The 20,032-nt window shown below is 57.3% G+C and overlaps 1 protein-coding gene across 10 annotated transcripts in view; it reads left to right on the top strand.

Moving 5' to 3' along the window:
- The first annotated feature begins 3,115 nt into the window (after positions 1–3,115).
- The window catches only part of RAB11FIP5 (RAB11 family interacting protein 5), a 43,813-nt gene continuing 26,896 nt past the window's right edge, over positions 3,116–20,032 (top strand). For all 10 annotated transcript variants that reach the window (XM_075148350.1, XM_075148346.1, XM_075148344.1 and 7 more), the window contains exons 1-2: positions 3,116–3,626; positions 19,555–19,994. In XM_075148350.1, coding sequence (XP_075004451.1) covers positions 3,241–3,626; positions 19,555–19,994 — 826 coding nt within the window. In that variant the 5' untranslated portion in view covers positions 3,116–3,240. The remainder of the gene's footprint in view (positions 3,627–19,554; positions 19,995–20,032) is intronic.

The raw sequence follows: 20,032 nt of genomic DNA, 5'->3' as shown, positions 1-20,032 counted from the left end.
AAATCATTGATTTCAGGGGTAATTAAAAAATCTTCTTTATGCTTCAAATGCAAAGGTGGCGGTAAAATCAAAGAGAGGAATAAATAAGAGCTGGGAAGCAGGGAAGGTGAAGGGAGACAGAAAAAACCAACCCCAATTACGGGGGCAAGGATGGAAAGCGGCGGAGGGGAGGAGACGCAGCGAGAGGAGAGATAATCAGAAAGCAAAAAGAAAAAAAAAGGGGAAAAACAATCAAAAGAAGGCAAAATAAAAAGCAGATGCTGAGCGGGGATAAGAGGCGGCCGGCGGAGCGGGGCCGGGCACCGGACTGGAGGGATAATTGGATTTCGGTTCATCTCGGGGGCGATAAGAAATTCCCGTGTTGTTTTTTTCCCCTGTTTGCAGCATATTTTAATGCCAGATCTGAATACGGCCGGGGCAGCGCGTCCCGCCCGGAAAAATATGGATTACTGAGGGGTTTTTTTTTCCCCATTTCCCCCAGTTTATGTACTTGCCGGCAGGGTTTTTTGGGGCAGAACGTGGCGATTCCTGCACTCAGCGGCTTCGGTCTCGTTAGCAGCTGTTTGGGGTGAGCAGGAGCGGTGTGAACCCCCAAAAGCAAGGAGAGGGGACGCAGGAACCCCAAAGGGGACGTTGCACACCCAAAGGGGACGTAGCAAATCCCAAGGGGGACATTGTGCACCCAAAAGGGATGCAGGAATCCTAAAGGGGACTTTGCACACCCAAAGGGGACGTTGCACACCCAAGGGGGACGCAGGAACCCCAAAGGGGACGTTGCACACCTGAAGGGGACGCAGAAACCCCAAAGGGGACTTTGCACATGCAAAGGGGACGTTGCACACCCAAGGGGGACGCAGGAACCCCACAGGAGACGTTGCACACCCAAAGGGGACGTTGCACACCCAAAGCGGATGCAGCAAATCCCAAAGGGGACGTTGCACACCCAAAGGGGACGTAGCAAATCCCAAGGGGGACGTTGTGCACCCAAAAGGGATGCAGGAATCCTAAATGGGACTTTGCACACCCAAAGGGGACGTTGCACACCCAAGGGGGACGCAGGAACCCCAAAGGGGACGTTGCACACCTAAAGGGGACGTTGCACACCTGAAGGGGACGCAGAAACCCCAAAGGGGACTTTGCACATGCAAAGGGGACGTTGCACACCCAAGGGGGATGCAGGAACCCCACAGGAGACGTTGCACACCCAAAGGGGACGTTGCACACCCAAAGCAGATGCAGCAAATCCCAAAGGGGACGTTGCACACCCAAGGGGGACGCAGGAACCCCAAAGGGGACATAGTGACCCCAAAGGGGACGTAGCAAATCCCAAAGGGACCGTTGCACCCGTGCAAGGCCCCCTGCAACCCCGTCGGGGCACCCTGCGTCCCCGCGGCCGAGCGGAACGGTCGGCCCCGGCCCCCGGGGAAGAGCCACGAAGCAGAAGGAGGCAAAAAAAAACCAACAAAAAACTTGCGGCTGGTTTGCTGGCGGAGATGGGAGCGATAGAGCAGAGCAGCCCAGCCCCCCCCCATTAACCGAGGTGGCCCTGAACGTCCCTTATCGCGATGGCATCAAAGCCCCGGGGTCCAGATCGCCCCGTCATCACCCGGCCGTGAGCACCCAAAATGCCGTTACCGAGCACGGCGCACCCCGGCACGGCTTTTTGGCGTGACCTTGCTTGAGGGGCCGGGGAATGTCGGGTTTGGTCGTGCAATCGAGTTATTAGGGTCAGCGGAGAGGGTTTTAATTGCTTATTAAGATTGGGGCCCCCTCGGGGACGCTGCTGTCCCCCTGCCCGGCTGCTGCGTGGGAAACGCGGCTGAATATTGAAAGCGAAGCTCGGGAAGGGGAAAGGTCGTGCACGGCTTGATGCCACCATCGTCCCCCGGAATAATCCCGGGGGGACACCGGGAATCTGCTCCCGCGTGCATGTGTTCGAGGGTGAAGCAGCTTCCAAACGGGTGCTGGTGTGGGTGCGCTGCGGAGGGGGTCGTCCCGGGGTGCAGGGGTGCTCCGGCAGCAAATGGTGCATGCACAGGCATGCTCACGCTGGCATGTGTGTATATGTGCTTGCACATGCATGGACACACATCCACGCTTGCACATGCGTAGACACACATGCTCGTGCTCGCACATGTATTGATGCACATGCATGGACACACATGTTCATGCTCGCACATGCATTGATGCACATGCGTGGACACACGTGTTCATGCTCGCACATGCATTGATGCACATGCATGGACACACGTGTTCATGCTTGCACATGCATGGTCACACATGCTCGTGCTTGCACATGCGTGGGCGCACATGCTTGTGCTTGCACATGTATGCACATGCGTGGACACACGTGCTCGTGCTCGCACACGCATGCACATCCATGCACGTGCACCAACTCGCATGCACACAGGCACATCTTGGCGCAGGAAAGAGCACGAGAAGCGCCGGTACCAGCCGTGCCCGGAGGGGTCCGGGGTGGGTGCAGCGGCATGTCGAGGCACACAGACATGTCCCCCCTCTTTCCGGCTCGCTCTGGCGCGGGGGACATGTCGCGATAGTCTGGGTGGCCCATCGTGGCTTTGCGGTTGCCCCAGCCTGCTGCGTGTCCAGGCTGACACCCCCCCGGTGCAGGAAAGGACCGGTACACAGCCCGGTGCACCGTGCGCTGCGTGCTCCACCCTGCGATCCCGGTGCACGGCCCCCCCGCCATTGCACACCCCTCCCCGGTGCACACCCCCCCTCGTTGCACGCCCCCCCGGTGCACACCCGCCCTCGTTGCACGCCCCCCCGGTGCACACCCCCCCCACCATTGCACGGCCCCCCCCGTTGCACGCCCAGCCCCGCACGCCCGGTGCGCGCCCCCCCTCCCGATGCGCCGCCCCCTGCACGCGCCCCCGCGCACCGCCCCCCGTCGACCCCTCCGGTCCGGGGAGTAGGGGCGGGGCCGGGGGGCGGAGTGGGGCGTGGCCACGAAGCGGGGGGGCGGTGCTATGGCAGGGCGCGGGGGCGGGGATAGAGCTGGGCAGGGGCGGGGTTAGGGCCGGCCGGGGGCGGGGTTAGGGCCGGCCGGGGGCGGGGCTTGGTGCGGGGCGGGGCGGCCGGTGGCGCTCGCGCTGCGGCCCGGCTGCGGCAGCGGCGGCGGCGGCGGAGCGAGGCCCGGCCCGGTCCGGCCCGGTCCGGCCCTGTCCGGTTTTGTCCGGTCCAGTCCGGTCCGGCCCGGCGCCTCCTCAGCGTCCCGCCATGGCGCTGCTGCGGGCGGCCGCGCTTCCCGCTGAGGGGTCTCCGGCCTGGCTACCCACCCACGTCCAGGTGATGGTGGTGCGGGCCCGCGGGCTGCGGTGCAAGGGCGGCGGCAAGCCGGGCACCAGCGACGCCTACACCATCATCCAGCTGGGCCGCGAGAAGTACAGCACCTCGGTGGCCGAGAAGAGCACCGGCAACCCCGAATGGCGGGAGGAGTGCGCCTTCGAGCTGCCCCCCGAGCTGGGCACCCCGGCGGGCCCGGCCCGCGGTGGCCTGGTGCTCACCGTCATGCACCGGGCCCTGGTGGGCATGGACCGCTTCCTGGGCCAGGCCCTGGTGCCCCTGGAGCCCACCCTGCAGCAGGGCCGCGCGCCCGACGAGCGGTGAGTGGGTCCCGTTGGGCATCACCCAACGCCCATGGGGGCAGAGCAGGGGAGGCCTCCGGGATGGGCGTCACGGGGTCCCTGCGTGCCCCAGGATGGGCGTCATGGGTCCCTGTGAGCCCCAGGATGGGCGTCACGGGTCCGTGTGAGCCCCAGGATGGGCATCGCAGTGGATGGGGTGTCATGGAGTCCATGTGTGCCCCAGGAGGGGCACTGTAGGAGATAGGGCATCACAGGGTCCCTGCGTGCCCCAAGAAGGGTGTCGCTGGGGACAGGGAATCATGGGGACCACGCACGCCCCGGGAAGGGCACTGCACGAGGTAGGGTGTGGTAGGGATCCGTGCATGCCCCAGGAAGGGCGTTGCGGGAGGTAGGGCATCACAGGGTCCGTGGACACGCTAAGGAGGGTGTCACAGGGAGTTGGGTGTCGTGGGGTCCAGACACGCCCCAGGACACGCTTTGCAGGAGGTCATCCACCATCACAGGGGCCGTGCATGCCCCAAGAAGGGTGTCATGGGGGACAGGGCATTGCAGGGTCCGTGGGTGCCCTGGGAAGGGTGTCACAGAGGATGGGGTGGCATGGGGTCCGTGTATGACTCAGGAAGGGCATTGCATGATACGGGGTATCGCAGGGCCTGTGGATGCTCAGGGAAGGGCATCACGGGGGATAGGACGTCACATGTGCTCCAGGAAGGGTGTTGTGGAGGATGGGGTGTCTCGGGGTCCCTCCGCTCCCCAGGATGAGAGTCGTGCGGGACAAGGCTTCACGGGATCCTTCCTGCCCCTGGGCAGGGGGTCCCGGGGGACAGGGTGCTGCGAGGTCCCTCTGTATCCCGGGAGGATCCCCCTGGGGTCTGTCACTCCTGGGAAGCTGTGGCACAGATGCCCGTGGTGGTTTGTCCTTCCGATGGCTGCGGTGGCTTTGCAGCCCCCACCGCCTCGGTGGGGCCGTCGGCATGACCTGGTTTGTTGCGGTGCTGCTGCAGGAGGGTCCCTCAGTTTGGGGGACTGAACCCCAGCCCTGTGTTGCCTCCAGCATAAATCCCTGTGTGGGGGGGGATTTGCTGTTCTTCCTCCTTCCCCCAGAAGGGTTTAAAACAATAATAATGTTTTCTAGCCTTTGCCAAGCAGAGAAATGCAGGAATGTGGATGAAATTCCTTTAGGGAAGAAGCTTTTTGAGCTTTGTTCCACGCAGACCTGGCTGGGCTGCTGCATGCCTCCGGGAGTGTCCCCGCCGCTCGCTGGCTCCCCGGACCCCAGGAATTTGGCTGGCTCGCTGCCCAAAGCTGCAGGCTTGGAGAGGAGCCTCCCTCACCCTCCTACCCAGGGCACGGCCGGGGAGGCGGCGGAGGGAGCGCCGGGGCTTGGCAGACGGCGCAGCCTCACTCCCGGAGAGTGGGATTAGCGTGAAAAGGGATCGGAAAAACTTTTCCCGTGGAGAAACGTGGCTCGTTTGCATCTGCAGCCCATGGAGACTCCTGCTTGCCCTAAAATGGGAGAGTGGGCACAGAGGAAAAGTGACTGACCCTGGAGTTGGTGTCTGAGTGTTTCCCCCCTGGCGTTTATTTTGCTTTTATTAGTGCTGCCTGGAGAATGGGCGGTGTCGGAGGAGCCGGATCTGAATTCTTCAGGCCTAATTCAAACCAGCATCGTGCGCAGACTTCAGAGCGAGCGAGCCGATCCGCGGCCTTTCGGGTGCGCCGGGAGAGATGTGTTGTTTTGGCATGGGAGGATGTGAAATAACTTCCCGTCCTCTTTGCGGTTTGGGTAGCGAGCCCTGTGCCGGGAGCCGGGGTAGGAGCCGTGTCTCGAGGAAAGCTGCGCTCCTGTTAGCAGAAGTTTACGAAGCTGTGCAAAGCGGGGGGGCCCTGCGACAGTCCCGCAAAGGTTTCGGGAGGCTGAGCCTGTGGTCTCGTCTCAAAGGTCTCGGCGTCAGGGGCTGTTAATCCCAGGGGTGCAACGTCCAACGTGGCTGGATGCCGTGCTGCCTGTCACGGCTGCCGGTCACCCCGGCGGCACTGTTACTGCAGCCCGAGGAGGGGATCTGGGCTGCGAGGCAGGAGATCCCCAGGATTTTTGTTGTCCGTCTCCCTCCCTTCCTGTAGCTTCGCTTGCATAAGGAAAATTAACTTCCCCTTGCGCTGTTCCGGATCGCAAGAGCTTTTAAAGCTCTTTATCTTTGCCCGTGGCCCCCGGTGATGGAAGTGAGCACAGAAAACGTGATGGAGAGCTCTCACCCTGCGCCCTGAGCATCTCCGTTCGCTCGAACCCCTGAGCTGGAAGGTGTCTCGAGGGTGGGTGGCAGGTCTGCAGTGTGGAAGGGGCTGCACTTTTTTTTGGAGAGCGATCCTGAGTGCTGGAGTATGTCCAGCCAGGTGGGAGAAGGGTTGGGGGGAGCCCCGGGGATCTGGCTCTGCGTGCCATGTAAGCTTCCAACCAACTTCTGACGTCTGGTTTGGCCCCGTTGCAAACAACTTTGTTTAGAAGGAAATTTTAGTCCCAGATTAAAAAATAGTAAAACAAACACAAGCTCCCCCTCTCCGGGACTGCACTGCGGAGCACACCCAGGCCTGTGTGGCGGAGATAACTGTTGGCCCCCGAGCGAGGGATGTATAAGTTGAGTCTCCGCCATACGCTGGTTTTTAGGACCCCATCTGCAGTCCTCGCTCCTGGGCATAAAAGTGCTGCCAGTTGGAATGGGACCTGGCTTGAAAAAAGGCCTTGATTGTCAGCGTGTTGACCTTGCTCTCATTTTCCTGCTGATTTTTGTTGCACGGAAACTTTACCGTGATGATTTTTATATTTGTTTTCAGCTCGATGGAAAATGTTCCGTCAAACTTGGACTCTTTTCCAGGAACGAGCCGTCAGCCGGCGTCCAGGGGTGTTTATGAGCTGCCTTGTTCAGCCAAACGTCTCGGTTGTTTTGCCTGTGAGAAAATCAAACTCTTGGATTTGGTCTTTTTGGGCATCCCAAGGCTTGTCCCACGCTCAGTGAGCGCCAAGGCCTGGGGTTGGTGAGCAAAGCAACAGTGCTGAGCATCATTTCTCCCTTCCCGCTTGAGCCGTGTAGTGCTTTTAATTTTCACCCATGCCTTTTACTGCCCTGCCGAGCCTGATGCGCGTCTCCGGGCGCAGTACCCTTCTGCATCAGGAAAACCCTTTGCCCTGCCTGGGCAGGATGCTCCTGGTCCTCACCTCTCCCTCCTTTTTTAGAAGCCCAAACCCAGGTGCTGCCGGCAGGATGAGGCTGTGCACGGTGACCATCACCGCGTCCGACCGTAACGGTCTGCCGGTGGGTCCTCGAGCGCTGCCGGCTTGGCACGGGTGCGTGGGGAGACGTGGTAGTTCAGCGGGGAAGCGGCGGGGTGGTCAGTCCCTCCGAAATGAGGGCTCAGCCCAGCAGAAGAGGTTTTTTTCTGTACCCACAAGGCAGCTATCGCTTCTGCTTCCTGACATCCAGGAAATGCCGTTGCAGTCCCCTGCGGGGGCTCATCCTGCCTTCCCTGCAGCGTGGCAGCGAGCCGGGGAGCGTTACCTCCACGTCCATCTCCATCAATGCAGCATCTGGGGAGGGTGGAAGTGGCTCCGGCTGCAGCGAGACGAGAGCTTTGACCTGACACCCGTCAGGCTGTGTTTTGCCCTTGGCCAACGTGGTCGGTTGGGTGGGTGGCATGGCAGGGGCTTGGCGTTGGAGAGGACAGGAGGTGCACAGTAACGCCTGCAGGGTTGGAACTTGGACCTCACTGTGTGGGGGCCTTGATTTTGCTCCGTGGGGCTGCGAGGCTGATGGTGGGGAGGGGCGGTGGGCACCCAAGGTTTCCTGGGCTGGGTAAAGAAAAAACATAATTGTTACTACCTTCTTTCTCCCCCTTTGAAATCTCATTTTCATTTGCTTTCTTTCCTTAAGACCTCACAGCCCCTCGCAAATGGGAAAGATTAAAGCCGTGAGCCTTCCAGGGCGAAGCTCTGCTGCCGTGCAAACACTGGGCTACCAGAGCTCGGTCTCCGGAGAGCAAAATTCAGGGCTCTGTAGCACTGGGATCCTGTGGGTAAGGGGACAGTAAATGTAGCAAAGGAGTCGTGATTCCTGGCTCCGGTGTTCTCCTGCAGTGACTTGCAGTTGCTTGCTGGCTGCTGCCTCGGACAGGGAGCCACGGCAGCGAGTGGCCTTTGGTGTCTCTGCGACAGGGAACTTGTCTTGCGGAGTTTACCTGTGCAAAATTAGCCCAGCTCCAAATTCCCCAAAGCTCTCCCTGCTGCAGTTCCCTTTACTCGTTCCTGTCCCTCCCCAGCTGTGGAGGGACCGGTTGCTTGGAGGGGTCTGGGCTTGCGCGCAGCCTTTGGCCTGGGCAGCCACAGCATCTCCACCCTGGCAGCAGGAATGGGGCGCTTCTTGCTCTCCAACAGCAAAGAAGCTACTGGGGGTACAAAACCTTTCCTCTGGGTGCTAAACTTTTCTACCTCAAGTCCTTGAGGCCACTGAGGCTTCTCTCCTCTGTGTCTTGATGGAACTCAGTTCTGGGGCAAGGCCCAGTGGAGAAGGGATGGGGATTTCCTTGGGCTTTGGGGGGAAGATGTCACGGAGCCAGGCCAAGACTGGCCAAGATTGAAGAAGGAGCTTGTCAGCCCCATCACTGCCTGCAGCTGCGTGGCTTGGCACGGGGAGGGAAAAGCAGGGGAAGGAATGGGCTGAGACGGAGGTGGCTTAGGTGGACATTGCTCTGAATTTGCTTTCGCTCTGTGGTGACCCGTATCCTGGGCTGCATCACCAGCAGCGTGGCCAGCAGGTCGAGGGAGGGGATTCTGCCCCTCTGCTCCGCTCTGGTGAGACCCCCCCTGCAGTGCTGCGTCCAGCTCTGGGGTCCTCAGCACAGGACAGACATGGACCTGTTGGAGCGGGTCCAGAGGAGGCCACCAAAATGATCAGGGGATGGAACAGCTCTGCTGTGAGGAAAGGCTGAGAGAGTTGGGGTTGTTCAGCCTGGAGAAGAGAAGGCTCCGGGGAGACCTTATTGCGGCCTTTCAGTGCTTAAAGGGGCTTATAAGAAAGATGGGAAGAGACTTTTTAGCAGGACCTGTTGCGACAGGACAAGGGGAATGGTTTTAAACTAAAAGAGGGGAGATTCAGACTAGATATAAGGAAGAAATTTTTTACAATGGGGGTGGTGAGACCCTGGCCCAGGTTGCCCAGAGAGGTGGTAGATGCCCCAGCCCTGGGAACATTCAAGGCCCTGGACGGGGCTCTGAGCAACCTGATCTAGTTGGAGATGTCCCTGCCCGTGGCAGGGGGGTTGGATTAGATGACCTTTAAAGGTCCCTTCCAACCCAAACCATTCTATGATTCTATGACTGAGAAGCCCTCCCGGAGTTCCCATCATTGCCCCGTCTGCTCAGCAGCATGGGAACCTCGGAGGGGCGAGAAGCATCCTCACAGCCAAGGGACAGTCCCCGAATCCGTGCCGGGGCTCCCTCGCTGTCTGTTGGTCCTTCCTGAGCTAACCCCCCCTGGTTGTACCCATCACGTCCCCTCCTTGCTGTGGCGAGAGCGGATGGGTAACGTGCGTTCTGTGGCACTGTCCTCGTGTTTCCCCCGGGCACAGACCCGCTCTCATCTCCACCGCCAAACCCTCTGGACTGCTGTCAGCCCAAGGCATGCTTGCGGCCGTCGCCCTCCCTCGTTAAATTAAAATCAGCGGAGATCATTAGCAGCAGAGCACGCGCTGTGGCCTGCGGGCTCTTGGCTGTGGCATCTCCCTCGGATGCGGTGGTTTGTGCTCGTTGCCGTTCCCACTGTGGCCTTGGCTTCTGGCTGCATCTCCTAGGGAAGATTTTCACACCCAGGGTCAGAGCTCGCTTTCTGCTCCCTATCAGGCGTGAGCCGAGGCCAAATCGCTGCAGCCGTGACCTCTGCACGTCTGTCCTTAAGCCTAGGAGAGGAAGAGTCCTTGCAGCGGGGCGGAGAGGAAATAGCTGCTCCGTGATAGTTTTGGGATGGAAAGTTTTAATATGAGGGCAAACAGAGCTCTTTTCCCTGGGGCCTGTGATCAGAGGTGCCCGGAAAGGCTGGTGAAGGTCTTCGGGGTGGCCGAGAGCAGTAGCGAGCTCCTTGGTCGCCCTGGGCTGTGATGAAATCCTTGTTTTGGGGCTGGAAAGGCAGCTCTGAGGGGTTGTTGCGTCTCAGCTGAGCCAGGAAACGCCCTGCTGTGTCGAAACGCCGCCGAGCAGGGGGAGGAGAGGGTTAGTCCTGCCAAAAATCAGGTTGAGGTGTTCTCTGCGCTGCCGGAGGCAAGGCTGGACAGGAGGCAGCCAGGCCTTGGGATAGGGTCCTTGGTGACCAGCTTGTCCCAGGAAAACGTTTACCCATAGCTGGGAGCCCGTGGGGAGATCGCAGAGGCGCTGCAGTGATGGTGACGCTGCTTACGAGATGGTGGTGGTGCTTAATTTTGCTCCCACCTGCCCAGTTAACCCTGTTTTCACCCAGTTGCCAAGGTCGGTTTAAGGGGTTTAACACCCTTGCTGTGTTCTGCTCCGTGAAAGCTCCGCTTTTGTTGTTTTTTTAAAGATATTTGAGCAGTTTGATCCCAGCTTTGCAAGTCTGGCACATTGGGTTTGGACTGTCAGTGGCTGAGAGCACTGGGCCGTCACCCTCCATCATCTTAAAAAACAAAAAGCTGCAGATTCAGGCTTCTTTCTCTGTTTCAGGCTAATCTTCAGAGCCCTCATTGCCTCCAGCTGTCTTTTTCCCTTAGCAGCTGCAGAAAAACCCGCTGCCAGCTCAGAAAACACCTCAAACCTGTTTGTACAAAGCTCCAGATGCGGGTGGAGCTGGTGCTATTGCATGTGCCGAGTTCAGCTGGTGCTCACGCCGTGCTTCAGGAGCCTCGCTGCCTCGGTTCGTCTTTCCAAGGTGACCCCCTCCCTTCCCTACGGGGTCTGCCAAAATGTTTCTTGCCAGTGCTTGCTTGCGCCTGTGCCCCAGGTAACCCTGCAGGCTCTGGGTGCTCTGGTATCATCTCGCCTGTTGAAATCCTCTTGCTCTGGATGCTGCTCCGTTGCAGCAGGCGTGCTGGCATGGGCTGCTGCCTCTGCACGGCTGCTGCACGGGGCTTTCTTGACAATTGAAGTCCAAAAAAGATTTTGCATCCTTTCTGCATGCGGTCTGTCGAGTGAAAATGGCTTTTAAACCTTTGCTGCTGCCTCTCTTCCTGCCCCAGGGTTTGTTGGAGCCTGTGCTCGGCAAAGATGTGCAAATAACTGCCATGGGAATTTGTTTTCTTTGCCAGAAGCTTGGCCGGGGACATGGGGTTTGGGTTTCCAGCGGGACGGACTTCCAAGCCCGGGCTGGGGATTTTGGGAGCCCTGTCCCCGGAGCAGCATCCCATGGCCCCCCCAGCTCTGCGTTTCCAGCACGTGGGTCTCTTTGCTGGCAAGTCCACCGAGGGTAAAGCTGTGTGTAATTAGAGCAACCTGCCGCTGGGTTTAAGATTCATTCCTTTTTCCCTTTTTCCCCCTTTTTCACGTACGTGACTCAAGCCCGAGAGTGGGTTGCAGCATCTCTTGATGCGATGAGTGAACAATCAATGCATGACCTGTTGGCGAAGCGTGAAGCCCTTGGGATTCCTTTCCCCTTTGGAGGACAGGCGCTGCGTTCCCAAGCCTTGTGTTGCCTCTAGGTACTAAGTTCTCCATGCAAGCCCTGCCGTGATGCTCTTCCCATTCGCAAGTGGAAAAGAATTTACAGGAAAAACGTGTTTCTCCTGCCGATCCCGTGCACGCTGAGATGTGCGTGAGGTAGCTCCCCAGAAGCAGGTGCACTGGGGGAACCTGCGGAGCAGCTCCTCGGTGTCCGTTGTGCTTTGCAATCCTGCAAAGTCAGCTCAGGGCTTGTTTTTTTTAAACTTTGCTTTGTGCCCTTGGTTTCTTGCGCATTGGGTCAGCGGATCACCAGCGCTGCCTCCTCTCCCATCCTCACACGGGGACCTCGTCCCCCAGCCTCACTATGCCCAGCCAGGTCCGGCAGTTCAGGTCATTCGGTGACCACAAATGTGGTTTATTGGCTTGTTCGCAACTCGGAACCTCGGACGCTCTGGAGGATAAGCGGATAAATATAGCTGAAGAGATCACTTTCTGTCTCCTGCTATTACTATCTCCATTCATAAATGTTTCATGCTCCGTTTTACAGCTCCTTAGATCTTCCCTCCTTTCCTTTTCCTACCTGTCCATCCTGCGCTAGAGAGGGGAAAGCCTCTGATCTTCTTAGCCTAAACTGATTTGCGATGAAGTTACCTGCCCTTGCTCTCATGCCAGCACTGTCCTGGTGGCTGATAGCTCTTCTCCATCCCTGGTGTCTACCCTGCTCCTAAAACTGTCCCCCTCCATGCCATCACACACCCCTGCTTGCCTCTGCCAGCCGGCACAGAGGCCATAGGGGCAGATTTGGGGGCAGTGGGGTGGCTGGGCCATCCTCTGTCTCCTCTGGGTACCGGGTCAAGAAAGCAGCCTGTCTGGGGGCTCCGCGGGTTTGGGCCACCCCAGTCCCCCCGTAGCCAAGGGGAGGTGCCAGGCGGCAGGGTCCTGTGGGGCATCGCTCCGGCTGGGATGCAGGAGTGAGGATGCTCAGGACCTTTCCATGATGGACCTTGTGCATGGAGCACTGAGGTGCTGCAGGATACGTTCCTGGAGCACCAGCTCCGTAGCACAGCCTGGGTGTTGCACCAGGCTTGCCGGTGAGCTGCGGACACAAGCAGGGCTGGTTTTTTTCCTGGCTTTCATCATGCCTTGCAGATTTGCAGGCTGTTCCCCGCCATCGAGACCCACTGGAGTGATAACATCTCTGTTCCTGGCCTGCGAGTTGTGGGACGAGCCCTTCAGCAGGGCACGGATACGGCAGAGCATGGACGGCTTCGGCTGTGAGTCGGTGGTGGGGTTTTCTCATGCGGGTTCCTGGTTGTTGCGTGCTCCCGCATCGGCTGCAGTAATACATGGCTTGGAGCGCCGAGTCCGTAGCTCCATCCCCTTGCGCCCCTCACCGCACACAGCCTCTGCTCTTTGTTACTGACGTCCCATTTAGCCGGCCTCTCTTGAGCAGCTGAGTTGGTCGTGTCAAAGCTGGAACCCATTAGAGGAACAGGGCTGAGTTGCTTCGTTAGCAGTGAGCTGAATTCTCTAACGAGCTGTGGGGGGTTGGTTTGTTCAAGTTTGTTTTCGAGCACTTCTCAGAGAAACGTTTGGAGAGATGAACTTCTTCCCACCTCAGGCACTTGAGCCCTTTCTTCCCCATCTGCGGGGGGAATCAGCCTGTGTTTATTTTCCATCTGTGCTTTTAGCAGCTTACAGGGATCGCCTTGCAAAATAGGCCATCCAAAACCAACACGAAACGAACCTACGCTGCAGAAAAGCTTCCCAGCACCGGTGGGGGAAGCTGTGTCAAAAACACAAAGCCAGACAAAAAGCACAGAACTCCCCAGGGTTGGGTTGTTTTCTACCCTACGCTTCCCTTCTCGGGTAGGTGAGCTTCCTCCTGGCCCGAGGCGATGTGCGTGTTTCCGCAGGGCTGCTTCAGCTCTTATCTCACCGAAATGCCTCTTCGCTGCCCGTGCTGTGCCCATCGAGGGGGGTCGTGCCAGGAAGAGCGATGCCCCTTCTGCCACCATTCGTGTTTTCCCTGGATTGCCTTCTGCGCTCCCTCCTGCTCTGTCACTGTAGGGGCCCAAGTACTCTTTAATTAAAGACTTGGGGCTCTTCTCATAAGCCAGGCTGACCTTGTTGCAGGGATGAATCAGCAGTAAATGACAGGCTGGTGCGGTCAGGAAAGAGGCATTGGCTGCGCGTTGGGCTGTCTCTTGCTCTGTACTGCAGCTCGGGTGGCTGAGTTGTGCGGGGCAGGAGCATTTCTGCTCAGTTTGAGGTGAACCTCGACCACCCTGACAACGCTGAGCGGTTTTGGGAGCCTCTTGGGAAGCACCTGATGGCTGAAGCGCTCTAGAAACGCTCCACAAACACTTCAGCTGGGCATCCTGCCCCGTGTGCATCCATGAACACCGCGAGTCGCTAAGGGACTTAACCACCCAAGGAAGCTCTCTTGAACTCACCGCTAGTAAAGCACTGGGACCAGCCCGAGAGCAAAACTGGAGAACCATTGCTGAAGGTACCCAGGGTGCATTGGACAGGTCTGTTGGGGCGAGGTAGGTCCAGCTGAGCTGGAGGATGGATGGGGATCTCTTGCAGACCCCCACCAGCAAAGGTGGTCCTCCTTGGAAGGACTCAATGTCCTCCTTGGAAGGACTCACGTCCTCCTTGAAAGAAGGGCAGGATGGTGCCCTGATGGTGCACATGGCATCTCTGAGAGCCGTGTTGCGTGTGCTGCCCTGCTCGCCTGATCTTGTCCTGGTGTCGCTGGGCTTTCTCCCCTGCGTGATGTTGCCTGCGACTGTAGTAATCCCGAACCAATAAAATGAGCTTGGATCACCCCGGGGCTTCGGGATATCAACCCGCCAAGCTGCTGACGGGATGGGGGCTTCGGCTTTGTGCTTGGTTTCGTGCTGAAGGAGTTGCTTGATCAGGAGGGAGATGTGGAAGGGACAAGGTGACAGAAAGCCTCAGATCACGGTCAGTGTTGCCTTTCTGTTAAGGGTTGGCTCTGTGTCCTCCTGGTCATCCCAGCAGCTTGTCTTCCATCCTGGGAGGTGCTGGGGCAGCCCACACAGACCAGGTGTCTCATAAACCCAAACGAGTTTTCTCATCGATGGGGAGAAAATATTGCCCAAGCATTCTCCCCCTGTAGCTCAGATACCCAATGCAAGGTTTCTAGGAGCGGGGGCTCGCCGTGCCCCCCATAAACGGTCACCTGCAGCCCAACGGAGGACGAAGAGCAGCGGAGGGGGGACGGTGCGAACCAGGCGCTGACCCTGAGCACATTCATCCTGTCAGCATCCCCCGTGGGGTCGCTTTCCCTCCTTAACAAACAGTTCCTACGCTCTTGTTTCCATGCCAGGGTGTTTTTTCCCTTGGCTCAGCACTAGCTGGCTTTCCGGTATGAGACGCTGCTGGAGGATGAGGGAAAGCACGTGTGGTTTTGGGGGCCTGGAGATACAGCAGCGCTTTGTGTTCTGCTCTCCGTGCCTCCCTTGCTGCTCCAATTGATCCTGGCAATAGCAAATGTAAAAATAGATGCCGGGCGCTTTCTGCCTTTTCTCCCAAACCTGCCTTTTGGCAGCCGTGCTGCGTGGCTCGCTCTTCTCCTTGGCTCTCGGTGGAGGCGAATGGGAGGAGAGAGGAGCCTTTGCACAGGAAAGGGTTTTACTGAAACTGCCTGGAGGCAGTTCGGATGTGCTGATGAAACTCGGTGACCTAAATGAGCGTGCAGAGCCACGCAGGGCGGCTGGGGAGCCCTCCGCCGTACATCAGTGCTGGCAAGCAGTGTTACTGCGGCGCGATGTGAGCTTGCAAACCCCCGGAGCACGTCTCACTTCCCAGGAGCTGCCCGAGAGTTCGCAGGGGCCTCCAGTTGCTTCCCCTTTCTGGGGCGTCTGCGGGGAGTTTTCTGTTTGAGGTTTCCTCTCCCGTCCCTGTGTGCTGGGGCGGCTTGCTGCTTCCTTCCCCCTGCGGAGGTCCCCGGGGCCTGGGTGCCCGCCTGCCCCTTCCCTGCCACGGCATCTGTGGAGAGCAGATCCCGGGGTGATGCTGGGAGAAGCCATTTGCCTTTGGGGGGATGCACGCCCACCACGGTGCAGTGCTGCAAGCAGGTACCCGATGCACAGAGGCGCTGGACCTGTGGGGCGTAAGAGGGAAGACAATAGGGTTTTTTAGCAAAAGCTAATTGCCTGAACCTGCAGCTCGTGTCTTCAGGCTGGCTCGAGCTGTGTGGCCTGGACGTGTCGCGTTGGAGATGTCTCTGAGCAAGGCTGGCTCTCCACACGGCCAGGGCCGGGGTGTCTCGGCGGAAGCATCGCCTTGCAGTGGAGGTGGGCAGTAGCTGGCGGGTGGAAAGGAGCAGTTCTCCACGGAGCAGGAGAAGGGTCTTGATATGGGACCAGCAGGCTGAGAAGCTGCAGGTTTCATCCTCCGCTCCGTGTTCAGGGAGAGACCCATTTCTAGTTGCAGGGAGCAAGGGAAGGAGCACAGACTCGGGCACCAAGCACATCTCCTTAGCTAGGAGCAGTCCTTCTCCCTGTCCCCACCAGCTCTGGTACCAGGACAAGACAGTCTGTTTAATTTAATTTTTTTTTTAACTAGCAAAGTCTGTGTCAGGCTGTGACCCCTCCAAACCTTGCTAAGAACAGCATCCCAGGAGTAGGTGGCCAGAGATGGGTGGCTTGTCCTGGATGTCCTGTGCAGCAAGGAGCTGGACCCAAGCTGGTGGCACCTTCCTCAAGAGAGGCCTCCAAAACACCTCTGAGAAGCGGGTCCTTGCAGTCCTGGGTCCCCGGTGCTGGACATGCTCGGCACAGCTTCCTCAATCTCCCCGCGCTCCTCGGTGCCAGCACCTCTTCCACAGTCTGATTAATACAACCCAGTTAAATTCAGAGCGATTGGTCTGAGCCTGAGCTGCGAAGCCCACGGCTGCCATTTCAGACCTGGAAAAGGGTTTGTATGGGCAGAAGCTGGTTTGTTTTTCCAGGCATATCGTCTAGTCCCATAAAATAGATCATGTCCCCCTCCGAGGCTTGGGTTCGGGTGGCCCCAATCCAGAAACTCCCCACCCAGGGCTTCCCTCCGAGGGCAGCTTGTGGAAGAAATGTGGGAAACCGAGGGGTGTGGGACAGGTTTAATAGCGAAAAGGTGCTGTGGGAGTTTGTGTTTAGCTGGTCTGGGACTTGAAACCTGTTCGGATCCTGCTCTCCTGCAGCATCCTGGCCGAGTCAGTGTTTGCACCTCCTGTTTCCACTGGAACTGATTCATAAAAAAAAGAAAAACCCAACATGGAACAACTTAATCCTCCCAAACACTCATCTTGTGCCATAAACTTAGAGTTCAGCCTAAGAATAGCTCCGTTCCCTGTTTGAGGTGTAGTCCCGACTGCTTGCCGACTTCTGATTAGGTCTTGGGAACCAAAAATAGCTCCTTAATCCAGTGCCAGCATAAGCAGAGGTTTTTCCTTGAACGGACGCTTTTTGAAGCAGATCAGGTTTTAAGGCTTGTTCTTTCAAAGGCATCGCCGCCGAGCACCCAAATTAATTTTAATGACCACCACATTATAAGTGATGGGACTGGAGATGCTGAGAGCGTATCCATGTGAGCTGAGCCAGTGCAGGGCTCTTACAGACTGTTACATCTCATCATCCTCAAGCTTGTGCCTTTCCTTATGTTAATCCACCCAGATTTTCTCTCTCTATATTTTTTTTTTCCACGGGATGACATAAGATATAAAAACTACTTGCGAGGTTTTTTTCTTTTCCTGCTAAATGATTCAGCCCCCAAATCTCTCCTCTCCCAGCTGGCAGGCTGCTGCAGCCCTTCCCTCTTGAACTTCTTCCAGGTCTTACATCAAACTGAGCAAACGTAATATTTGATGTGCTGTGGCCACAGCCTGTTCCAAACAGCCTTTTCCTCACCGCTCCTACGGGAAGAGTCTGCCTGACTCACCTGCTCCTGCTCCCTGGCAGCCGATCAGCCCGTTCGAGTGTCTCTTTGCTGCTGTTGCCTTGCTGTAAGGGGTTAATGTTGCTTTTTCTCATGGTTTTTTTTTTTCTGCATGCCTAGATATTTTCAAGCTTGAAGCCTGGGTGCTGAAAATTTTTCAAAGGGCATGGTATGGGGGTGGGATAAGCAAGCGGTAGGAATAGGAATGGGTTTGCTGGGAATTTAACCCCGCATCTGTGCCCAGCAAAGTCCCAGGCGCTGTCCCTCCTGCATTTCGGTGGCAGCAGAATTGGATGGTGAAGGACCTGGGTATTCCAGCTGTACACTCCTGTTATTTAGCCTGGCATCCCAGCAGGGAGTTAGGGGTTTTGTGCCCCCTTCCCAAGGTACAGTGTAGGCTCCCCTGGCTCTCCAGCTCCTCCCGTCATCCGAGATGCAATAACTTCCCCAGCAGTAATTCAGGAACTTCTGGAGGACGCGATTTAAGTTTTCTCCTCGCCCTGGTGATTTCAGCATGGTCACACCCGTCTCCATCCCTTCACATTTTCCTTCCCCTTTTTTTTTTTTTTTTTCTTTTCAGTGACTTCACTTTTCAAGTGGATATAAAACACCACCGGGAGTTTTATTTTCTGGGGAATCATTGGGAAATTGTTAACCCAGGTCTAGAAATTTCTTCTACCTCCCGTTGCTGTGTGTTTCGCCCATGAAGCACGTCATGGAGAAATAGGGTTTGTGAACCTACAGATTTCCTTGCGCCTTGTTAAGGAGAATTTTAATACTTTGATCCGGGAGGGATCAGAGCTGCCGGGGCAGCGGCTGTGCTGGAGACCTGCTCGTCCTGCCGCAGCCGCCCCGGGAAGCGGCGCCTGGAACTGGGGCAGAAAGACGGGGCATCTCGTGGGAGGAGAAGGGAGGGAAGGACAGCGGGGTCGGCAGCAATTTTGGGGAAGAAATGGTTCCCTTGTGGCCCATATTTTGTGCTGCCCCATCTGAACGTGGTACCGCTGCGAACTGGAGAACTAGAAGGTGTCTCCAGGCGTTGCTTTGGTGTCCTCTCACCCACCGTTCGTTCCAGCTGGCAGGAGGCAAGTCCCCTCTCCCATCGCGTACCAGGGGTTGCTCTGTGTCCTGCCAACGCACAGGCTATTCCCTGCGGAAGGATTGGGCCCTACATGGAGGTTGGGAGGTTTTTTTCCCTTCTGCAGTGAATGCTTTGGAGGCTTTTCCTATGCTTCTTCCATCTCTGTGTGCAAAGCTATGGAACAAAGTCTGCGTTTTGGGTTTCCCCTGGGGCAGGGCAGTGGGGAGCATCCCCCAGTAACCTGCTGCGGAGTCAGTTAAAGCTTTTGCGCTGGTGGATATGGCCAATATCTCCTTCGGGAGCTCTCACCAGCCCCAGCGGCGTGGTGCTGGGCTTTGGCGACTGACGCGAGGGGTGTTAAAATGAAGTCCTTTTCCCTCCTCAGCTCAGGCTTCTGGCTGCCTCAAATCTTACAGACATTTCAGCAGAATTGAGGGATTTGGAGGAGGGGAAGGTGATGGAGGTATAGGTGTGCTGCATTCTCCACCATCACATCGCGGCATCGCAGATCCCAAAGCTGTACCGCAGGCTGGAGACTGCCATCGGCCGCTGTGGGAATGCAGATATTTCCCAAAAATCCAGTAACCTGGGTAGGGTAGAGTAGGGTTGGGTTGGGTTGGATAGCGTAGGTGCTGCACGGCAGCTCCTCCTGCCCATAAAGAGCTCCCAGGATGCAGCATCCTCTAAATGTTTGATGCAAGGACACTTCTAGGCAAACTTCAGCTTCTTTATTTAGGGTGAGGCGCGGAAGGTCTGGCATAAAGTTATTTTAATGAAGGTTGTTGAGTGCCTTTGCCATTACGGTACTGTCTCTGACTTGAAAGGATTTGTTCTGAGTCACTGGCTCTTGAATATTTAAAAAGCAAGCACAAAGCACCATCTTTTTTTAAACACAGGCTCACAGCAATGTATCAACTGACCGTACAAAAATTTGGCCACCAGTAACTTTCCCCTGAAACGCATGGCGGTATCTGACGCCAGGGTGAGCGAGACGTTTGCCAGGTTATTTAGTGCAAGGACGGTATTTAGTATTAGGAGAGGGATGGAGACAGAGCTCTTGCAAAGCCGCTGCGGTTCAGGGAGGGGTCTGGTCCTGTGCGACACCTCCGTGCTTGGCGTTTGCATGTCTCTGACTCAGGTCTCAGGTGACTTCTGGGGCGCTTGTGCTAGCTCCCACCCAGCAGCATCCTCCCCAAGGTCTTCCTGGCTTGTGGCTCTTGGAAATGACGGAGGGACCTTTCCTTTTCTTTCCTCTCCGGCTCCAGGTGGCACAAACTACATTCCAAGGCTGGGAAGAAGGAGAAGGAGCGTGGTGAGATCCTGGTGAGCATCCAGTTTACGCGCAACAACCTCACAGCCAGTATGTTTGACCTGTCCATGAAGGACAAGCCGCGGTCGCCCTTCGGCAAGCTGAAAGACAAGGTGAAAGGCAAGAAGAAATACGACTTGGAGTCGGCCTCTGCCATCATCCCCAGCAGCATGGGCGCCCTCGACATGGAGGATGACTATGACATTGGGGGCAAGAAGTCCAAAGTCAAGGGCTTCTTCTTGAAGAACAAGCTGCGCAAGTCGTCCCTGACGCAATCCAACACCTCCCTGGGATCCGACAGCACCATCTCTTCTGCCAGCCTAGGCTTGGCCACAAATGTTCCCGAGGTAACCAAATCCCCGAGCAGACACAGCAGTCTGTCCACAGAGCGCTCTGGTAAGAGGATAACGGTTTTAATCGCCCCCCCCTTTTTT

This window comes from Calonectris borealis, chromosome 4 (assembly GCF_964195595.1).
Source record: "Calonectris borealis chromosome 4, bCalBor7.hap1.2, whole genome shotgun sequence".
Taxonomy (NCBI): Eukaryota; Metazoa; Chordata; class Aves; order Procellariiformes; family Procellariidae; genus Calonectris; species Calonectris borealis.
The sequence above is the reverse complement of the archived record's forward strand: the minus strand, read 5'-3'. Positions and strand labels throughout refer to the sequence as shown.